This window comes from Gavialis gangeticus, unplaced genomic scaffold, assembly GCF_001723915.1.
Source record: "Gavialis gangeticus isolate Ggan-Ray unplaced genomic scaffold, GavGan_comp1, whole genome shotgun sequence".
Taxonomy (NCBI): domain Eukaryota; kingdom Metazoa; phylum Chordata; order Crocodylia; family Gavialidae; genus Gavialis; species Gavialis gangeticus.
The window spans coordinates 7441653-7464184 of NW_017729030.1; the positions used below are offsets into that span (position 1 = coordinate 7441653).

The 22532-nt window shown below is 41.6% G+C and overlaps 1 protein-coding gene across 3 annotated transcripts; it reads right to left on the reverse strand.

The window, feature by feature from the left end:
- Positions 1-192: 192 nt before the first annotated feature.
- Positions 193-22423, reverse strand: CENPU (centromere protein U). 3 transcript variants are annotated; one of them, XM_019521905.1, is made up of 13 exons: positions 22330-22423; positions 19948-20003; positions 18880-18997; positions 15574-15706; positions 12740-12842; positions 11339-11470; positions 10797-10878; positions 9394-9511; positions 7954-8032; positions 6178-6225; positions 3527-3588; positions 1144-1300; positions 193-547 (listed from the first exon to the last, which is right to left on the reverse strand). In XM_019521905.1, exons 2-13 carry the CDS (start codon positions 19978-19980, stop codon positions 410-412), a joined length of 1203 nt encoding a protein of 400 aa, XP_019377450.1. In that variant the 5' UTR covers positions 19981-20003; positions 22330-22423; the 3' UTR covers positions 193-409. The 3 variants fall into 3 exon arrangements, with proteins under 3 accessions (XP_019377450.1, XP_019377448.1, XP_019377449.1); XM_019521903.1 differs by lacking the exon at positions 22330-22423 and having other exon boundaries at positions 19948-20358; XM_019521904.1 differs by lacking the exons at positions 11339-11470; positions 22330-22423 and having other exon boundaries at positions 19948-20099.
- Positions 22424-22532: the final 109 nt, after the last annotated feature.

Below are 22532 nucleotides of genomic sequence, written 5' to 3' on the forward strand. Positions count from 1 at the left end.
TTCAAGGAGTTACAGTACTAATTTACTGGAAAGCAAGAGTTTAATTCATTGACTCATCCTGAGAAATTTGTGATAAGATTCAATCAATGTAGCTTAACTACGTCAAAACGCTAAAGAAAACCACAGCTGCTCTTTATGACTTTGAGTCTTCAGAACACTGTAGCTTTCCCTGCTAGAAATGAAAAAACAGAATAAACTAAAAACACAAGTTTATTTTACTAATGCTTATGTGTAGTTTTAATTGTTGCTTCTTTCCTATCTAAAATTAAGTGCAAACCAAAGCTACGTCAATGACAGTAAAATGTGACCTTATCTTAAAGCAGTCAGTAGTCTTAAATTAAATAGAAAACAAAATTAAAATAGTGCTTAGTTGAAAAAAGATCTTTAAAAGAGTGTTGTATAAAGCATTTTAAAGTTTTTCTGGTGGCTTCTGTCTTTGTAAATCCAAAGCCTGTTGTAATCTTTTATTGATTATTTGAAAGTGCTTCTCAGCTCTTAAAATTCTTCGAGATTCGATTAGAAGAGCGGGTAGGCTGGAAACACCATACTGTTGGAGAAGGAGAAAATTACATGGCATTCCTTTGAAAGCAAACATTTTCCATTAAGTTCTTACCTGTTTTGAACACTTCATTTGTCCCATTATTTAAAACACTGGAATCTGATTTAGTGTCGCTATTTAAACATGCAGAATAGATCATTAAGTTAATGTATGGCTAAGGGAATGTCCCAATGTTGAAGAGATTTCCCTAGGCCAGCAAATTTGAGAGAGGACTCCAGAATAAAACCACTTCTGTTCTGTAATATAATTCCTGGAGATAAGGCTAATACTGTCTCACCTCCTTCTAGAAGCAACTAACATCTGAACGATTTTAAAGGTGTAGTGAAAGTTTAGAAATCATACTACAATCTTCACAGGATGAGAGCTTCTTGACACTGTTTTTATTCCCTAAAGCTAAACTAAAGACTGATTTAATTTGTTTCCCTACTGAAAATTTTTTCCCAGTTTCCATATTAAAATAAACCTAACACACTATACATACACGATCCATTCACTGCACTTATTTTTCAGTTGTGGTTTGGAGTTGGAGCCACCAACAATGCTACGGTCTAAACATAAATAAATAATAAGCAAAATATACTTACGGTTACTTTTTCCAGTGGGTGTTTTTCTCTGTAATTGGAATACTCTTTTTGCAATTCTTTTAAGTCAGTCATAAATTGGGTGGTAATCCTGAAGGATGATTTCCTGTCTTGTAGCTCAGCATATTCCCTTTGTAACCGCTTCAGCTTTGGTTCAGTCCTGCAGATTACCAAAGAATCAAGTTCTGAACATTTTTTTCAGGAGTTATTTTGAGTGTTTTGTTTCTGTGAAGATGGCTTGGTATGTAGCATAGCTTCCTGTTCAATTGAGGTAAACATTTTTATTAAGTGGATATTAGTACTAGTGCAAATCCACAAAACCTGCAGTTAAGTCTGAAGTTTCCTGAAAAGCTGCAGATGCATCTCAAGGGTTTAATCTGCGAAGTTCCCTCAATGCCTAGAGTTCTGGCTGCGGGCACCTGCAGGCTGGTCAGTATGTCTCATGCCTTAGCTTAGTTGGGATCTATGACTAGATGAGGTCCACCACCTACATTTCCTGATAGGCTAATATGCTAGTGTTAGGCATACTTGGAACATGGTCCAGTCAAGCACAAAACACTCCGGCAATGTCCATTTCATTCAAGCCGTGGTGGAAGTACCTACCTTTTCTATGGTTCCCTCCTGGTTAAGATCACTCTGCCAGGAAGCAGGAGATCCATAGCTCCCAATGCTATACAGCTGAGGGTGCTATCTACCACTCTTGTTGAAGCTGTACCACTATGCAACCGAGAACTTAAAATATTTAGGGGCCAGAAAGAGGGAGCCCCCATGAGAGTTTTCTCTGGGCACAATGTCATTAGCTAAAATACATAAGGAAGCACTGGACTTCGTCCAAGCCTCTCCAGTGAATACTAGAGTCGCACTCCTTTCTCCTGGCCCCATGACTACTATATGGTAGGTGCAGCCTTATTAGCAGAAGTGGTGGAGAGTGCCCCTCCCAGCCTAGCTGGTAGCCCAATACTCTTAGGAGAGGAAAGCTGTGGGTTTAAAGTTGAGTCCTGCTTCCTTGACAAAGGCAGGCAATGTTGGGCTCTTCCTCCAGTTGTTTAAAAAAAGAGTGAGCAATTGTATATAGCTCAAAGGGTGCAGGGTCCAAGTCCAGATAGGGGCTTCTGACTATTACTCCTAATCTCACAGGCACTTACTTTCTGGAGGGGGAGCAGGATTTCAGACATAGTCCTCCCCAACATTTCCTACAGGCCAATTTAGGTATTTCTCTGTTAACCAGGCTTACTGTTGGAAACCCCATTCTGTGTCTCAGCTCTCCCCATGCTCAGCAAACAGAATTTAGGCTATGCCTCTACTGCTTCTGTCACAGTCCGAAGAAGCCACAGCACTCAAGCATGCTGGAAAAAGACGCAGACACAAAGCAGTTATGGGAGGCTCCAAGGGCATCTTCCAGTGCCTCATTTCTGGGTTTGGCAAAGGTAGAGTGAGAACAAGCAAACAGGGTGTGCTTTGTGAATGGCTATACCCTAAGGCACGTGACTTGGTTTTGTGCACTCCAATTCTGGGACCAGACGACTAAAAATAGGTGTTGTGTAACAACAATTCAGTGCTCTGCTGAATCTTTTTTTAGTTCTAGTCTACGATCCACAAGATACTGCAGATCCCATACATGCTGTGCATATAAATTAGTTTTCATCAATTAATGATTGTATTCTTATTAAAAAAATCAGAAGTGGTCAGGGGATTCTAAGGGATAATTCTTGTCAAGGAATACAACCTAAAGTAAACTAATATCTAAAGGTTAAAAGTATTGCCCAGAGTAGTGATTCCTAAAAATTGTCTATGTTAAGAAAATATTCTAATGTTTACAGAACTCAACCTTAGGCGTTCTATCATTCCACCAATCACTGCATGTTGAATCTTGTACATGCTCATAAACATGTCACATCAGAACATACTGAGCATGCTCAAAGGCAAGTTCTACTAAGGTAATTATGTGGTTCTGTGATAGGGAGGGAACCACGCAGCACTCCCTTCCCCAGTTGGTTCCCCCCAGGAGGGAAGATGACAGCTGCACATAACACCCACTCTCGAAGACAGGGTTAACTGATCATTTCACATCTACTCATGGATGTATTCTGCATGGGACAAGTAACTCAAAGACAAGAAACCATTTTCCAAACAAGTCTAATGTGAAACAGTTAAAAACTAACTACCTGCTTCTACTATGCAGCACTGTAACTCAAATACGGAAAAGGAGTCCTTTTGGACTTTTACAAAATAGAAAGAAGTGCATGACGGCAGTGGATGTAGGTCTCAAATAAACAATCTTTAAACAAAATAATGAAGACAAGAGTAAGAATTACTTCCCTTGATGTTCTGAGCACTGTACTTAAGTTCCACAAGTAACTATTGTGTAGTTAACAGACAAACTCACCCAATTAGTTCTTCCCTAATTTCCATCAAACGCCGCCTTTTCTTATTAATTTCTGCTAACACCTGGAAACAATTAAGCAAAACACTCTTTGAAAATTTCTCCTGTAACCTCAAGGGAAAGTTACTTAAAATGAAGACAGATTTTTTTTCTTTTGGGTTGCACCTTATCTGTGCTCCTGGTTCTAGACTTGGATAATCCTGAACTATCAGGCATAACAGTGCCTGATACTGCAATATTTGGCAGGGCCAAGGTTTTAAAAGGTTTCTAAAACTTCTAAGAATTTCCTCCATCCCTCTAAGACTTACACTGCTGACTGAACTCATAAGACTAAAGGATATTGGCTCTACAAGCAGATGGACACACACAGTGTCCCGATAACATTTTGGCATGCTTCATTTAAATTATTCTAAACTGTTATAGACAAAAATAACACCTGCTAGTGTAATACAACCCAAATTTTCAATGAAGTAATGCGTTACTATAGACACTTACAGAAGCAGTGCAGCAAATGTTATGCTTTTAAACACTTAACTGTCTTTCATCCTGAAGGATTCCCTATCTAGTTTTAAGATTATCCTGTGCTATTTTTTTAGTCCAATTACTTTTAAGTATTTGCAAGCGATGGCCCAAATCCTGAAGCCTACCCAAAGAGAGAGACCACTTAACAGAGGAGACTCTTTATAAAGTGTGCCAGGTTCCATCTGCCTGGAACTTCTTGTGGAACTACAGCTCAAGTTCTGACTAACTGCATAAAGACTTTAAAATTTAGAACTATTTATAAACAAAACACTGGAGACTCTGCATGGAGTCTGTATCTGGGACTGGCAAAGCATTCAAGTGAGAACAGATGAAAGTCATTGTGTTCTCAATCATGGACAAAATACCAAATTACCAAAGGTAAATTTAAACAGGATATTTTTCTTAAATTCCTTCCTAAAATAAGTACTGATTTTAATCCAAATAGTCAAAAGGCAGCAATTACTGTGGTGGCTCACGTTCTGTCTTCAGAATCAGATTAAATATGCTTGTGTTATACCAAACACTTTGTAAGACAGAAAAAGCTCTTAACAGAAAAGAAAGTAGTAGTAAAATGCTGTTTTAAGGTAACTTTGCATCAGAAAATGCACACATAGTACTGTTAAAAAACAGAAGCATTCAGGCCAAAAACATTCTTATTTCAAAAAAGAGGCCATGAAGCACAAAAGGGGAGCCAAGTGTTTCATACTCCATCTAGAATATAGACATAACTTTAAAAGTATGTTTTCTTCATTTAGTCATAGTTAAAGGATGCATCTGTATAAATTTAACACCAGTCCCATGACTGCCAGAGTGGATTTTAAATCTATGTTTTGGCTTTCATTTTAATTGTGACACTTTAGAGCAGCATTTCCCAACCTGTGGGTCGCAAGAATATATGAAAAGGTAATGAACAAATTTAAAAAAAAGGATCAAAAAACTTTAAAAATGGATTCTCCTTTAAAGGAGAACAACATGGGAAACTGTGGCTTTCCCCTTGCAGGCTGGCGGAGATGGGCTGCTTGGGGCTGGAGGGAGTGGCAGTCAGGCAGGGAGTGCCATATGCATGTGCACATGCATAGCCACCAGGCAGCATGGAGAGCAGCTGAGTCTATGGGGGTGGGGGAGGGATGGGGTAGGGGTATAGAAGACGCGTCAGAGGGGCACCAGTGACATGATCCACCACTCTACCTTCTCTTTAGGGTACAGCCATGGCCTGAGAGGGATAGCAGTGGCAGCCAGGTAGAGCCATGTCCTGGCTCTGGAGGAGCTGGAGGTGGGAGGTGAGGGCAACATAGTTCCCCTCCTCCACTACAGGCAGTGGCCTGGTGCAGGGGTTCCAGCAGCAGTGGCAGCAACGGGTCTTACCACCCCACTCTGTCCTCCCGTGCGTGCCAAGTTCTGTCTGCTGAGCTGCAGAGGTGGGTCCTACCCATGCTGGTCCAGCCAGGCTGCAGCTCCATGTTCACTGTGGGTGCACAACTCTGGGTGAAGCACAGATCCCACCATTGCCCTCCTACCCCCTGCACCACACACTGGGGAGCTGGGGCCTGGGGGAGCGGGTTGGGAGTGAGGGGCACCAGCAGGGCTGGGGGGTGGTGGGTTGGGAGTGAGGGGCACCAGCAGAACCAGGGGAGCTGTTTTCTACTTAAACTATTTACTGGGTTGGGACTGGCAAATGTTTTACAAATGGGTTCTGGTAAAAGAGGTTGAGAACCACTGCTCTAGAGACAGACCATGTAGTGCACTATTCTAGCACTTAAAACATTATTAAGAAAGTCTTCTACGCATGACCAATTACCTTGAAAAATCTTTAACAGCATGAGACAAGTTACAAGAGATCAGTATCTGCTTTCACCACATTCTTGTTCAACAGTATATTTTTCCTTATACAGATTTTTCGCTGTTTATTGAACTGTCCTATCTAACCTCCAGCCTCTTACAAACCTGACAGCAAACAGTTTCAAAATTACATATATGACTAACATTATTCCTAAATAAACTGCATCACACTAACATGGAGATGTATGTATATTTGTAATGTAATTTTTAAAAATCATCCAAGTTTGGTTTCAGTTAAAAACACTGAGAATCAATATAATTTCATTTAAAGAGACAGGTACTGCATTCTTTACCTTAGCATTTTTTCTTTTCAAATCTTTCAGTTCCTGGACTTCTGTTATCTAGAGACAAGAAAAACAAATCACTGTAAACCTGATCTTTTTTTCCAACATCCATTTATCTATTCTCCTTAATGTTATAATTACTTTTGAAAAAATTTTAGCTGTTTTGATTACAGGAAATATTACTGGTAAGTCACCCTGCCTCATGTTTTCCAAACCATAGAGCAGAAGAAATCTTTGCCTCTTGCATAATTCCTGGACTATCATAGCTACACCATTTCTTATGCTACTTATAAAATACAGTCATCTTCTCTTGTGCTGATGGAGGTAATAACACTGCCTTACTTTGTTATCTAACAAAATCCAAGTTTTTTACAACTTTATCATTGCAAGCATGCAAACTGTTTTTAATTTGTCCAGGCTGATAAATGATTTAACTTCACACTATAATTTTAAATGTTGACTGCTCTTTACTTATGATGCTGCTAAAAGTTCTGAACTTTTTATACTACTTGCTGTTAACTACGAATATATCTCAATACCCACAGGCATAATTAGCATTAGTAGCTCTGTTTTTTTATTTAGAAAGGCTATTTTCAATGCAATATATACTAACAGCCCTTTGGAAAACAAATGTTTAAGGCCAAATCCATTGCACTTCAGCATTCAGCAGAAAATAATTTTTCACGTACAAGGTTTCTGAAGCAAGCATACCAGCAGCACCTTGTGTACCTGGTTGGACTTTCAGATCTACAAGCCCCATTTCCTCAACCTGCACTCTCTTCACAGGACTGCTTCTTCACTAGTATTAGAAATGTCTCCTTAGTTTTTATGGCTACCTATACATGTGCTTGGGGGTGAAGGGGCATTTTAATTAGAGTGGTTCCTGGACAGCCACTAATTAAACTACCTCATTGTTATGTCTATTAATCCCCTGCATGTTTAAAAATGGCTGTGGGACACTTGAGCTAAAACCTCATTCGATGAGGTTCAGCTCACGTGCCCCAGCGGCCATTTTAAAACGCATGCAGGCTTAATAGACATGATGATGAGGCAATGGTAGAGCGTTTTAATTAGAACATGGAGCAGACTCAATTAATCACATTCTAATTAAAATGGAAATGAGAATATGCATAGGCAGCCTATAAGAGTAGGGCCCTTAATGAACAGACAGCATTACAGCATTAAACATTTAGAGATGGGCCTGCTCCATAAAGCTGACAGGGTAATAGTCCAATCTGCAATTCAATGCATGTGAGCAGAGTGGACCCGAGCAGAGTGCAGGGCCTGGGGCAAATCAGCCCATGTGGGGCCCTGCCTCCACTCCGATCCCACAGGCCCCGGACCCAAAGAGGCTGCCACTGCTACTGACAGTGGCAGCAGCGGCAGTGGGGAGGGGTAGCAAGTGGCTGGACATGGAGCTGCCGCTCCGCACAGCTCCATGCCACTGCTGCTACATGGGGCCCCCCAAAGCGCAGGGCCTGGGGCAGTCACCCCGATTTGTGCCACCCCAGGAACAGCCCTTCATGTGAGCTCACTGCTGTGCCCATATGAAGCACCAGTGAGATTTGGTATAGGTACAGCAGTCTTTCCACATGTGGCAAGGTGCAGGAATAGGGTCTAACTGCCTATAGTCAAACCCTTTATTTCTCTGGCTTAATTCCTAACAAGGTGGATTAATTTTAAAATGTCTTGAGACATATCAGTAAAAGGCAGCATAGAAGTAAGTTGTACAGGCACTCCTACTATACTGAAGTAACTGCTTTCTATATTTATTAATGTACTTACAGTTTTAGTGAGTTGGTCTTTGAAACCAGAAAAGAATCCATCAATTGCTCTGATGCAAATCGTAGACTCCACTCTTTCTCTGGAGGAGATGGGGAAGATTGAACACACACACACACACGCACGCACGCACGCACGCACGCACACACGCACACATTCGGTTAGTGGTTTTTAAACTTCCTGAAGTCACAGACCCTTTCATATCACTTCTGCTGTGGTTTCCCCCCAGCCTATCCTAAGGACTTAAAAAGCCAGGCAACTGGGCCCACCAATGGCAGCATATTGCTCTCTGGCCTGCTCTGCCATTACCCTCAATCTCTCTGACTAAGGGTAACCAACCATAGAACCCCAGGGGTCCTGTGTCACATTGTCACAATCACATACTGGCAAATGTGTCACTAACTGGCAACAGGCCAACTGCTCCCTCTGAGGAGTCAGTTGTGATAACATCTCAAGCCAAACTTTTAGTTCATTCAGCTTTTCTTTTTAATCATTAAGCTATACCTTGTGCAGAGTTAAGTATATGGCAAGGTTTATTTAAATTAAAAGAAAGTTTTGCTTATCCTAAATTTGCTCAGGATCAGCTGATGTTTTGAACCGTGTTACCTCAAAAAAGGAAATACTATTTCTGTGACACACAGTCTACAGAAATTAGTAAGAGGATTTTAAGAGCAGTAAGTCTTTCTGAGCAGTGGGAAAGGGCATCACCACAATGCATAATTATAAATTACAAATAGGACTTCCAGTCTATTTCTTGTATCTTGTCTAGTGAAATACTGCAGCATGCAGAACTCTTCTTTCTTAAGACAAATCCCCGAAAACTTTTAAGTCTAATATGTAGATTTTAGCAAAACACTACCAGTGTTGTGGTGGTATTTTTTCCTTTTACCCAGTATTAGGAATGATGTCCTTATCATTCACAACAGGACTGAAATATTACACTTGGAACAAGAATCTTGAATTCTCATTAAGAATAAAGTAGAGAAATGAAGAGTTATCAAAATGGTAGTAAAAGTTGGATTGGTATGTTTAAAGAGTCTCAAAGCTGAATGGTCTTTGGAAATTCAGACTACCCCTTTAAATGTAGGATTTTACAGAAAAACAGAGCTCATGACATCTCTTGGGCCCTGAGAAATCAAAGTGCAATCTTCAACAGATTTCATTTTTTCAGACATGGCATATTAAAAAAAATAGACCTTTAAAACAGCAGCTATCCACAAAACAGATATTATATTTGCATTTGGTCAATACCAAATCCCAACCAGAGTCTAACCTTCCTAGGATCACATCACATTTTAGCAAAGAAACTAGAAACAGTCACAATAATCCCAAGTAATACAGGAGTGGTGCTAGAGTGTTTTCTAGTGCTCTGGGTAGTCAGTTTTTAAACAACATGTTTTGCTAAGCTGGAGTTTCAAGTCACAAAAAAACCTAAATATTTACTTGTAGTCTGCTGCTATGTCCTCAAACTTAGCCAGAACAACATCCAGCTCTGTAATATCTCTGGAAAATCTTTTCATTCCCTTTGGGCACCAGACCTGTACAGAATGTGGCCTATCAACTGTAAGAATAAAACACAGTAAAAATGAATTATATGCAATTCAAATGATTCACAATTAAAATAATGTAATGCTGACAAAAAATAACGAGCATGCTATAAATATTTTAACAGTTTAGTTTCTAAAATTAAAATTATTTATCTGGTCTTATGTATACACCAACCATCTAGAACCAAAAATGCAAATAAGGTGTTTTAGCTTAAAAATGCTCCTAAACAAATCTAGTATATAAATACCATTACAAAAATCTATCTGTGTTCAATAAAGGAACCTCAGCACCACTTAGGTATATCTGGTGGTGGGGAGGGGGACCGAGGCTTCCATAGGGAGAGAGGGAGGGAGCGAGCTGAGCGGGGCTGGGGCTGAGGCTGCTGTACAGCCGAGCAGTGCATGGGGCTTGGGGACCGGGGCCACAATGTGCAGCTGCAGGGTTCCAGCAGGGAGGGGGACAGGGCTGCGGGTGGCTCATTCCATGGGAGGTAGGGGGGACCTGTGCCCCCCCAGATCTCTACACAGGGCAGGGGCTGGTGCGCCCCCTGTCCTCCTGGCAGCAGTGGGGACAAAGGCATGGAGTTGTGCCCCTTGCTGCTGCTGGGTGGGGAGGGGGTGCATTGCCAGGGCAGCACAGAGCTCGCAGCCGCAGCAACAAGCTTCCCTGCCCAACCCCATTCTGCCCTGCCCAACCCCATTCTTCCCCTGGGGGGGAAGAAGTTAGTATGCAGCTGCCGCCAGCCACCAGCCCACACTGCTGCTACTCCACATCTGCCTGCACACCACCTCCCGCTCCCCCCTGCATCTGGCCCCATGTCCCAACCCCCACCTGCACAGGGCAGTGGGTGGCTGCTGCCACCTACTACCATGTGCTGCTCCACACCCAGCTGTGCACCACCCCCTCCCTCCTGCTATGTCCTGCCATCTGTCTGTGTGTCCGTCTGTGAGGAGCACTCGAATTGGTTGTTTCAGTAAGCATTGTGATTGGCTGCTGAGACAACCAATCAGACTGCTCCAAGAGCATTACAGACATACAGACAGACACAAAGATATATACAGAATAGTGATTGAGGCACTGGTGGGCTTCCAAACTGTGTTAAAATTGTAAATATATCATCAAAACACTGTGTTCAATTGATACACACACACACACACGCACACACACGCACACACACGCACACACATATATTGGTGTTTCATTTTAATTGTGGATTTTGGGGGATTTACCAGAGAATTTGCAATTTTTTTATCAGAGAAAACCAGGATCCCTGTATGAAGAATAAAATATCAAATCACCTTTATCAGAAGGACCTAATGCGGTTTTTTGTGAAAGCTTTTTCTTCAGTTTCTCATGGGATTTGGTACTCTTCTCAGGCTTCTGTAACATAACAAGCAAAAGATTAATTTTTAAGAACTATATTAAATCATTTAAATGTATGAGACCTAACTATTTCTAATGGTGGCAGATAGTAGCAATAGAAATAACAGTAGTAACAAACCACCAACAGCACCTTTTTAATAAACATCTAGATCTACACTTAACTGAGGTTTGACAAAACACTAATTAGGCTGCCTACTGATAAGCATCTCACTTCAACCTTCTTTATCATTAGTAGTAATACAATACTAAGAAGATTTTGAAAAGAAATGTTAGACTTTATAAAGCCTCTTCATTCTGTCTTTCCTGCATCTCACACCTGAAAGTCATGCCCTCTTAAGAATAAAAAATGTTTCCTTTCTTCCATCTAGGTCTGGGGGAGGTCACTATTTTTGTCCTACTATTTGAATCTATCCAGTGCATAGATATTATGGGGTCTCTACAGTTGGATAATGACTACCTTGTGTGCGTTTAGTTTCTTAACCAAATCTGTAATTTGATCTGATAAGTTGGTTTCTGAAGAGCTGTCCTTCAGTGCTTCTTCAGATGGTAATTTAGATTCTTCCATGTCGGTTCTCGTTTTTTGTGCTATCTAAATAAAGAATAACTTAAGTTCTACCAAGCTAAAAAATCTAAAAACTCTATTGCATTAAAACTCTAAGAATTTTTAAAACAACTTGAGCAATAATACAATTATTACAGCCCATGAGAATTTCAATATTAAATTGTCATAACTTTACAAAAATGTAATTATTACATTTTTCAATGTAACACTACATATTTTTCAATATATTAACTTTGGTAGTTTTGCACCATAGTCTTTATAAGAAGAAAATTAAAGTTACATGCACTTTTAAAAGTAGATGTGTAGTTAGGTATCTCTGCACTGAATTAAAAGTGTTATGCTTCGGTTCCCCTGAGACAACCACATAAGTAGAAGAGAACACAATGATTAACCAAGTTTTTGTTAAGCATACTACCAGGGCAAATGTTGATACCATACACCTGAACTTCTCTAACCCACATTTTCAGTGGAATATAAGTTTGTCTAACATGAAGGTCAGAGCCATCATTATCATTTAATCAGATTAGCTGTCTTCAAGTGTTAGCTTCACCTACTTCTCGCATTTACTTCGCCACTTTGTACATTTCTCTTTCCTGACAGACCAGCAGGAATGCTGCATAAAAGTTCTCCAAGTGAAAGATGCCAGGATTTTAAGTCTAGTGAATTTCACACTTCAGAAAGTCAATGTGTAAGCTTTCTACCCTGCACTACCGCGTGGCTTCACTTGTTATTAAGATGGCATATTTCTCAAGTTATCCTTTCGTCTGTCAGCTTGGAAGCTCCTTATAAGATAAGGAAGTGTGACAACAGAACTTATATATTGAGAGAGAAAGTGCAATAGAAATGAAGTGCTTGGTGCTCTAAGGGGAAAAAAAATCTCTGACAGGTAGGTATATTTAGTTTGAAAAATACAGGTTTAGTAATTAACTAAAAATTCCATTTTTTTTAACGAATCTGTTCTAACTTCAATACTGAAAATATACCAAATATTTAGATTCTAATTTAGCACTTTTTTATGTCTGAAATATAGCCATTTTTTAGGTTTTTTTTCATTAAGGGAGAATAACTGTTTTACATCAAATGAAAGAGGAATACACCAATAGTGTGACAGGACTCAAAACTTTTTTTGGCATTCCCACTGTGGTATCAAGCATCCCACAACTCTCTGTGGTGTTTTGAGAACTGAGAAGCTCTTAAAACAACAAGTACTAAGGAGTGTACTTAGGATCCTTTTCTGGTTCTGATATGAATAGGCCATAGAACAGATTTAAATTAAAGTGACTGAGGCTTACTGACCTTTTTCTGTATCGTATTCTTCTTTGAGGATTTGTCTTCAGAACTCTCTGGCTTCAATTTGCTTGCACCATCTTCAGGTATTTTCCAGCAACCCAGCTTTTTACTACAATAAAAATGAGCAATAAAGAAAAAAATTGTGTTTGTGTATAAATCCACACTGATCACTGAGTTGCATATTTGCCTTCAACACATTATATACATACAACAAAGCCTTGATTAATGATGACCTAATGGGGTTCTCATTTATTGCCATACTGAAGTCCCAGATTTAACTTCAATTTTTCAAACCCCAGTTCATCAACTGCAGGTTGTACAGCAAAGGCCATGTAAAGAAAATGGAGTCCTATAACACAACATTAACCCTTTGAAAACTTAAGAAGCAATGCTAGCAGGCTCTGAAAAGAACCCAGCCCAATACAAGTCTTAAAAATGCCTCTGTTACCTGGGCCTCAAGAGAAGATGTGGTAAACTCTGGAAACAGGGACAGAGTTATAATTTCAGGGACTCTGACAGAATGTAGATGGAAAAGCCTCTTTAGAAGATCACACATTCACAAATACCATAGTTTTGTCTAAATAATTTCATTTCTGCAACCATTACTCCAAAATTAAACCAGATATGCTTTAATAACGCAGAAAAATGAAACCAAAAATAGTTGTTTATAATAATTTGTCCGAGCTAGCAATATTCCTTATCACCTCAAACTAGATTCAAAGCTAAATAGATCATTTTTTGTTTTTTAAAATATTTCTTTGCTATTTTTATTAAATACTAAGAAGTTAACTGAGTTTAGAAGAGTCAACAATTCTTCACAAAGAAATTTTAAAAACTTCCATTTCAGCCACCACTGTTCTGACATCCATGATGTTACAGTACAAGTTTGAACTTAAAACAGATCCATGATACCAGGAGCATCAAAACATCTAGCCTGGATCCAGCATGTAGAGCTGGCCCACAGTGCTGCCTGCCACAATGCAGCATGCACCAGAACCAGCCCCATGTGCTGAATGTGATGTGTGGGGCTCAGCTGGCATGGGGCAAGACCAATCTGGGGCTCATGCTGCATGGCGCATCTGTGCCAGACTGGCCCTCCACACTGGATCAGGGTCAGTCGGGATTGGGCCCAGAAACAGGCCATGCAAGTCAGATCCAGCATACAGGACTGGTCAGGCCCAAGTACCCCAGACCAGCCCCTTGCACCACATGCTGTGCTGCAGACAGTGCATACTACACATAGTTTGTGAGGCTAATCTGGGGTGCACTACATTTGACACCCATGCTGGATCCAGGGCCAGTCCAGATCAGGCCCACTGACTAGTCCCTGCATGCCAGATCCAACATGGAGAGTTGTTCTGGTGTGGTTGCCACATGCAGTGCTCACTCCAGACCAGCACCCATGCTGTGTGTAGCACCCTGGAACAGCCCTATATGCTACGTGTGGAGCCTGGGCAAGTGCATGTTGCATGCAGCACATGGAGCTGGAGCAGCATGCAAGGCTGGTCCACAGTGCACACAGCTTACAGTGTCTACACTGGACCAGTCTGGTAGGCTGGATACAGTATGTGGGGCTGCTTTGTAAGCCTGATCCGGCCCACAGACCAGCTGCACACTCCTCATCCAGCCCACAGGGCCAAATGAGTTTGACATCCTGTGGCAGGACACTGGTGGTGGCTGTCACTTTAAGGGCAGCCAGGCAGCTACCAGGTGCCTCATGGTGGCAGCCATTTTGAGAACCTAATATATAAAGGCTGCAGTTTGCTACTGCCTGGCTGCAACAGGAACACCCAGGAGGTAAGGGCAAGAGCTGATAGGGATGTCTAAGAGGCTTGTGGTCCTAGGCATAACCTAAAACTGCACCCTGCTGGGAGTGGGTGGCCTGGTGGGGCTCCCAGTGGTGCAGGAGCCCCCAGGAAATACGAGGCCAGTTACCACTATGGTGAAGGGCGGGTTGGGGCATCTTAACCCCATCTCCCATATCCCTGGGGGGCAAGATCGAGCAAGGGGAGCCCAGGCTCACCATGGAGCAGAGGCAAGGTGCAGGCTGGTGGAAGGATCTGTGGCGGTACCCGGACTCTGTGGTGGAGGTCTGAGGCTGCATATAGGAGCCAGTGTGAAGCTCCAGAGGGGTGGGGCCCTGAGTCCTGGGGAACTACTGAAGAAGCTCCTGGGGCCAAGGATAAGGGGATTGCCCAGGGAGGGCTTGAGGACAAGGCTCGAAGCCCCGAGAGTGTATGTGTGGGCTCAGAGCCGCGTGCGCGCATGAGTGTAGCAAACCCAGCGTGAGGGTGCTGGGACCAGCTCCGGTGGGAAGTGAGAGTCCTGGTGAGACTCCGGAGCTTGGGTCCCACTGCTAGCTGGCTGGAGGGAATACCTGCGAGGCTTGGGCTGCCGTGTAGGGGAGGAATGGAACCGCAGATAGCGCCCCCTGACATCGGGGCAGAAAAATGTGCTGCCTCCTGCTGGTGTAATATCTTCATCATTTTCCAACAAGGCGTGGCAGGCAGTTAGCCCAGAAACAGGTGGGTAGGCCAGCATCTGACCAGCCCTGGGAAGACCCACTTATTACACACCCCTGCACTATACCAACCACCTACTGCATCTTACCGATTTATTCAAATCCTGTTTTTCATTCAGGAAGTTTTAAATTATACCGGTATTTAAATGTATGATCTCAGGCAACCATGGCTAAGATATAGTAAGCACAGGATTCTCACCATTTAAAGTTTTTCTTGAAATAATGGGATAATCTTGAAATTATACCCAGGAAATCTTGAGTTATGAAAACAGCATTTGACAGCTTCTCTGTGCTGGTAATTATATTATTTTTACTGTACCTTCCTCTTGTGTTTTTTCTCTCTGGAGCTGAATCAGATGAATGAATAGATGATGCATCATGTTCCAAGTTTTCCTCTTCCAACAGTTCCACATCTCCATCAGCATCTACAGCAGTACTATGTAAAGGATGATCTATATAAAATGGAAAATAAAGTTCCCTTAAACTTCAGAACTTTATCTCTTCAAAAAAGGAACCTTGTTTTACTAGCCCCATTTGCTGTGACATCAATTATAGATGTTGTCTATTTTTTTTTCCAAATTAAGTCTTACTAAAATACTTCTTCAAATTTGTTAGTAAAATGCAGTCATGTAAAAATAATCTGAGGACCAAGGAGGGTTTTTCACTAATAGACTATGCAGCTTGTCACCAAACACAATCTATTCCTTTACAAATTGAAATCAGATGGTAGCTAGAAAATGTTATTTAGATTTTCATTTAGGAATTGGATTGTAGGTAAATATTGCATTAGAACAACAGTCCAAGGGAACAGCAAGGGTGAACTGGTTTCTAAAAGTCTGTTTGTGACAGTTACATTTTCAGCCTTCAAGGCAGACACTGTGTGTCTGAAGGTAGCAGACAAACAGGCTGGAAAATTGAAAATATGCCCTGAAAACCTGTAAGAGAGGTAAGGAAATCTGTAGAATTGGCATTGGGTCACAGTGACTAGCAGGCAAAGCCCCTGGGATTTCAGGATTTGGGGGAGGGACCAAATTAGGAGGCTGGGGATGTCCAAATTAAGACACGAGTAAATGACCGGATTAAGCTATGTTTGACAAACAAAGGGATATGCCGATAAGACAGAATGTGGACAATATGACCACCACAAGGAGATCAATCAATGATGCTCGGAAATGAAGTCTTCAGGAGGAAAAGAATACAAAAGCGTGGATTTTGAAGCATCAAGAGGAGATCCTGAGGCCAACATGACCAGAAAGCACATCAGCTGCCCGTCTTGCCCACCCCACTATGGGATGGATGTAGGCATCAGCCTACCTCCAAAACTGCTGACATGCAAGCAAAAAAACACAGGGTGGCGCTCACATACTGGCTAGATCTGGGGCAGGCAATTATTTTGGGCAGAGGGCCACTTACTGAGTTTTGGCAAGCCATTGAGGGCCGCACGACAGGCAGCCCAGGGCAGATTAATATTAAATTTTCCAAATTTTTTAGGGGCCCCGCAGGCTGGACAGAATGGCATGGTGGGCTGCATCCGGCCCGCGGGCCGCATTTTGCCCACCCCTGGGCTAGATGTACAGTCCCTCTGTGAGAACCCTGGAACTGGTGGATAAGTAAGATTGGGGGGTTATTTTGTTTTCGTTGCCTGCATTACTCTTATCATTGTGTATCAATAAAATTTGCCTATTATCGAATGGAAAAAGATATGGTTGGTCTGAGGGTTTGGGCCCACCCAGAAGAAGTATCAGGACTGGATCATAAATCCAGTGCCAACATCAGACACACATTTGCATATTCCTAAGGCTTGTAAACCATGCTCTTTCACTGGTATCTTAAACACTGTTCGGTATTCTATGTCATGTTGCTGCGTATTGATAAATCTGACTTCCAGCTCCCACCCTCCCTCATACTGTAATTGCTTTTAAGAGATGTTATCAGAGGACAATCATGGCTGCTACAGTTAAGATAAAGAAGTTGTATGACTACTAAATACATGTGAGGAAAAGATTAAGAAACTGGGTTTGAAGCGGTAAGAAACTTAAAGCCCTAGCAAGGTTCTACAGAAAATTCTTTCCTTCCCACATTCCTCTACAACTGTCATTTTTCCCCTATAAAAATATATTGAGACTGACAATTAACTACTTTTCGTGAGATGGGTCACTCATAAGATTGCAAAATTCCAATTCTATTCCAGGGGAAAGGCAGCTGCTTTACCAATTTTAGTGTATGCATGCAATAACTTTTGGTGTGAACAAACCATGATTATTGCCTCTCCTTTTTGACTGATATAAGCCAGGGGTGCTCAATCTCCAGCCTGTGGGCCTGATCTGGCTCCTGGCACTGAGCCAGTTGGCTGGGTGGTACAGAGCCCAATCCTAGCACACAGAGGCAAGTGGAGGCTCCCAAAGCCTAATCCTGGTGTGCAGGACCAGGTAGTGCAGAGCCCTGGAGACCAATCTCCAAATGCAGGGCCAGGTGGAGCTGATGCAGAGCCCCCAAAACCCAATCCCAGTGCACAGGACCCCAGGGATCAAGCCCAGCAAGCAGGGATGGCACAACGCCTGATCCTGGCACGTGGAGTCCAATCTGGCCCATGGACCAGCTCCACACTCCTTATCTGGCCCACAGGGTCAAAAGGTTGAACACCACCAATATAAGCTGATAAGGGGATAGTTAGGGAAGGGTCAAGTACCTTTGGTCAAATTTAAACAATGTTTGCATATGCCTTTATGGTTTTTAATCCAACTCGTAGAATCAGTTTGAGACAGAAGAACAAACTAGACCATCACATACACATGGGGCAAGACTGTTGTTTTACTTTTTAACATTGAGTCTAGTTCAATTTCAGATACATTTTGGCCATTTCCTTAAAGAGATAAATGATAGATATCACATTTTAGAAGTGGTACTTTTCCTTAATTTCTGAACCACTCAGATACTACTGGAAAACACACTGGCATTTCGATGACATTAAGAAAAATCTATACAAAAGCATCTGTGGATAGATGTGGTAAGTACCTGTATTGAAGAACAGATCATCATACCCTAAAATCTAGTGTCACATAAACAAAAAAGCCACATCAGTCATTGGGCTCCACATGAAGCATGAAAAGTGGATTCAATTTTCACCAGAAAGTAATGTTTTATGTTTATACTTAAAATATTTCCTTTTTAATAAATGTGAAAGTAACTACATAGCATCCTTAAAAATGCTTAAAATTATTTCCATATATAGTCATAGTGTCATAATAGTTTCACTTCAAAGTTTTTACCAGGCACAGACGCAAGAGCCAAATGACCAACAGTCAAAGGACTTGAAAACAGTGCTATTTTATACAAGAGCAACTTACGAGATGAGTGTTATATCTAGCAGTTCCCAGTTTTACAATATGATATTAGGAATATATTTACTTCTTGCCTTATCTTTAACTTCTATTTAACAGTTATCTCTGTATTATCTAAGAGCTGCTTGATATTAAAGACTTCAAAAGCCCCAAAATAAATTAGCATGTTTTTCTCTCTCTCTTCCCCCAAGAAGAGGAGCAACCCTTAATATACAGGCTGATGTTTTAGAAATATTTTGCCCATAATGCATGACAGTCGTATATTATTCTTTAAAAGTACTAACCAAATGAATCATCAGGTTCTTCAAGTTGTCTGGTCTCAGGTACCTTTAATATCCTGGAGACATCAAGTTCATCAGGCGGAAGTAATTTTTTGCATGGGCGCTTTTTGGATTTGTGCTCCTAGGTAGGTATGAAACCAATATCTATTACGTCCATCTTTCCAGTATAATACAGATTAAATACAGTGAAAAGAAATTGCAAATACTCGAGATCAGAAATATTTTAAACTCTAATTTATGATCATTCTAAGATCACCCCTTCCCTACAATCTTTCCCTTCCACACAAATTTACCAAGTTCTCTCTCAAAATGGTTTAGACTCCTTTTCCCAACTACTGGGTCAGAAAGTCATTCCAAAAACCTTTTTTTTAAAATGCCTAAACTAAAATTTGTTTATGACCAATTTATGTCTATTTCATCTTTTTCTACTATCACCCTTTAACTTCAACAGTTTCTCTCCTTTCCCAGTATTTACTTTAAGATTTTAAGTGTGTAGAATAGTGATGATCTTCCCTCTCATCCTTCATTTTGCTAGGCCAAGTAAGTCAAAATCTTTAAATCTCTTCTAAAAAGTTCTCTCCTTCTCCCAATTATCCTATTACCTGTTATTACATTTTTAAAGAGGGGACTGCTGAGCTATCCTGCCAGTTTTACATATAGAATTCCCAATGATCTTGAGAAGACCTGTGTATGTGCAAATGAAGGTCAAAGAATAAAATAGAATCATTCCCCTGTACTTCTACTCTCACAAGCATAAAAACATTCCTTTAGTAAAACTTTGTATCTGTCATTATGACACTGAATGTAAATGCAGCTAATATTTCCAGTTGTGAATAGTGTCTCAAGTATTATACTGGACACTTTTTAAACTGTTGTTAAGGTTTGGTAAAATAGCTTCACATTATCCAAGCAAAATATCCATTTTGCCTAGTTGAGTACTAGTCCCATAAAAACGGAAACCAGTAACATCACAAAGTGAGCCCTCTGCCCACAGCACAGATCAGCTTGTAGAGTTTATACTTTTAGGTTTATTTTGCACTCAGGTGGAAAAATAGAAAAAGTACAACTTACATTCTGTTTACTTATTGAATGATTTCTTTCCATTTTTTTTCCTTGAGGCCTTCTCACTGTAAAATACATTAATTGTATAGTTAATTGTAAACTTGTGTTTACAAGCCCACTGCAAATCCAGTCTCTTTATGCATCTTTGTAACTGCATATGAAGCATGGCTACATTGCACTATTAAATATCTACGTGTAATTTCTTACCAGTAACAAAACTTAAGTGGCAAAGAAAATATTCATATACAAATGTACTCAATATTAAATAAATGGCTTTAAAAGATAAACAATCAAGAATTCATCTTAAATACACTTCTATTTATCAACTGCTGGGGCACAAACAGTATTGGCCCAAAGCCACTGCTAGTCTGGAGGAAGTAATTTATAATTAACTTTGTCAGCAGTAAATTACTATTTTTTCCCAGGGCAAGGATTTCTTTGGGTGATATCTTTTATTGCAGCAACTACTGTAGTTAAGATAGCGTTACACTAACTACACCATTGGTCCAGCAAAGGATGTCACTCTAAGAAATTTTGCCTTTGCCAATTTCTGGACCACCTACAACATCACTGTCACACTACCTATTTTTGCCTGATTCAGTTTCTCCGTTCATCAAACTGGATTGAAGACAAGTCTTCCCATTCTTATAAAACCTGTTTCAGATTAAACTGGGTGAGAAGTCCCACTTAGTCCTACATTCCCAACCCCAAGATTGTTGTAATCGGCCCTGGGGTTTAAACAGAGGATTTCTTTTTTTTTACTTTCTTGCCTGGCTGCTTAGTCCAAGGGCTAGATCCAAAACAAAACAAAACACCCAACTTGAACACAAAGTAGCATAGAGACAGAATTGAGGTGCCAAATCCAAAACAGCAATCCAAAAAATCCCTGTTCAACTAAGCCTAATCTTGGAAACACTTAAACTCACTGAACACCTCTGTGCTGGGTTGTAGAGATCTACCTCTGCATATCTACAACTATCTCAGTCTGAGCAGCTCAGGTCCCACCTGCTGCCTAAACCAGATCAGAATCCAGAAGCTGCGTTCTTCTCTGCCGACACCCCTAACAGGTCCAGTGCTGTCAGGTGTTCTCAAAGAATGTTGAAATTAGGAGAGCTGAAATCCGCTTCAGGGTTTAAAACCTACTAGGTATATTGCCTCAAAGAAGAAAGTCCTGTTTGTGCAACCTACAGAGATAGGCAAACAGAAATTTCAGAGTGAATTTCATGTGTAAAATACAAAAAACTAGCTTTTTTTTTTTTTGCTAAAGAAAATGAAATATGAACAAGTCACTACAACATCTAATTGGCTGTTATGATTTGGTAACTTTGAAAACTTAAGGGGTTAAATACAAACTAGCTGGGCTGCATGCAGTTAGAACCTCACGGGTCAACGGCTACACTATTATCTAAGCAAGAATTTCTGCTCCGTTTTGTTTCTGTATTCAGTATTTGCCAGGCTCTATCTTCTTTTCTAAATTCTTCAGCTCTTTAAACTTGGGAAAAGGGATTCTCTATGGAAGGGAAACCTGTAGGTTTGTGTGGTAAAAAGGAGTGATGATTCTGATGGTTTGGGGGGGGGGCATGTTCCTTTTAAATGTCCCCATTTGCAAACTGTAACTATCATCCCATCCTTTTTAAAATGGGATGCCTCGGAAGGCGCTGCCCACATCACGGATCGCTGCAGGAAGGAAAGGGCTTTCAGACCATGCAGCAGTGTTGCCAGGTGTATAACAATTACTATATTTGTACGGTAATTTCAACCCTTGTACAATTTTTATTAATAATAGTAAAAGTGTGCACGATCATTTCTGAGACAGCTCACTGACACAGCATATGCAAACACCAAGTCGTTCTCCAAGCCTTAGCTGACTTTTGGGCTAGCTGTCAGCACTTTCTTACGACTAATTGCCTTGAAATTAAAAAGTACTTCAACTTGGGAGGGCCCAGTTCTCACTCCCTCACGGCCGTGCTACAAGGAGCAATAGAAAGTAAAGAACAAGAAAACCTAGTTGCATATTTTTTCAGCGTACTATAGTTTTTCAGCAACCACGTTAATTTTGAGCTTCCAACAGATCATTTCATGTTTAAGCCCTGACGACACTGCTGCTGTTTCCCCGGGGCCGAGGAAGGTCCTGACCCAGCCCGGGCAGGCCCGAGGCGCGGGAGGAGGCCGCAGCAGCTGAACAAGCCGCCCAAGGGCGAGGTTTGGGAAGCGGAGCGAGCCCAGCCGTGCAGAGGATCGGGGACAGGACCCCTTCCTGGACGGCGACCTCGAGACCCGAGCTCGGCTCTCGCCCAGCCAGCGGCACCGCCGGGGTCGAGCCGCGCCCCGCAAGTAACGGCCCGACCACCCACCTGCCCATCACTGCCCAGGGGGGCGGGGCACACTCACCGCGCGGCGCAGCGGCCTGACCGAGGGGCGCTTCCCGCCACTGCTCAAACCGCCATGCTGGCCCCGCCCACTGGCGTGCGGCGTGCAAGGCGGAGCCATGACGTAGCCTCGCTGGTGCAGCTCTCTGGGCACGTGGGACAAACCTCTCCCCGCCCCCCCAGACAATCGTCCGGTCCTGCGCGGTGTCCAGGGCCGCGAGCGGG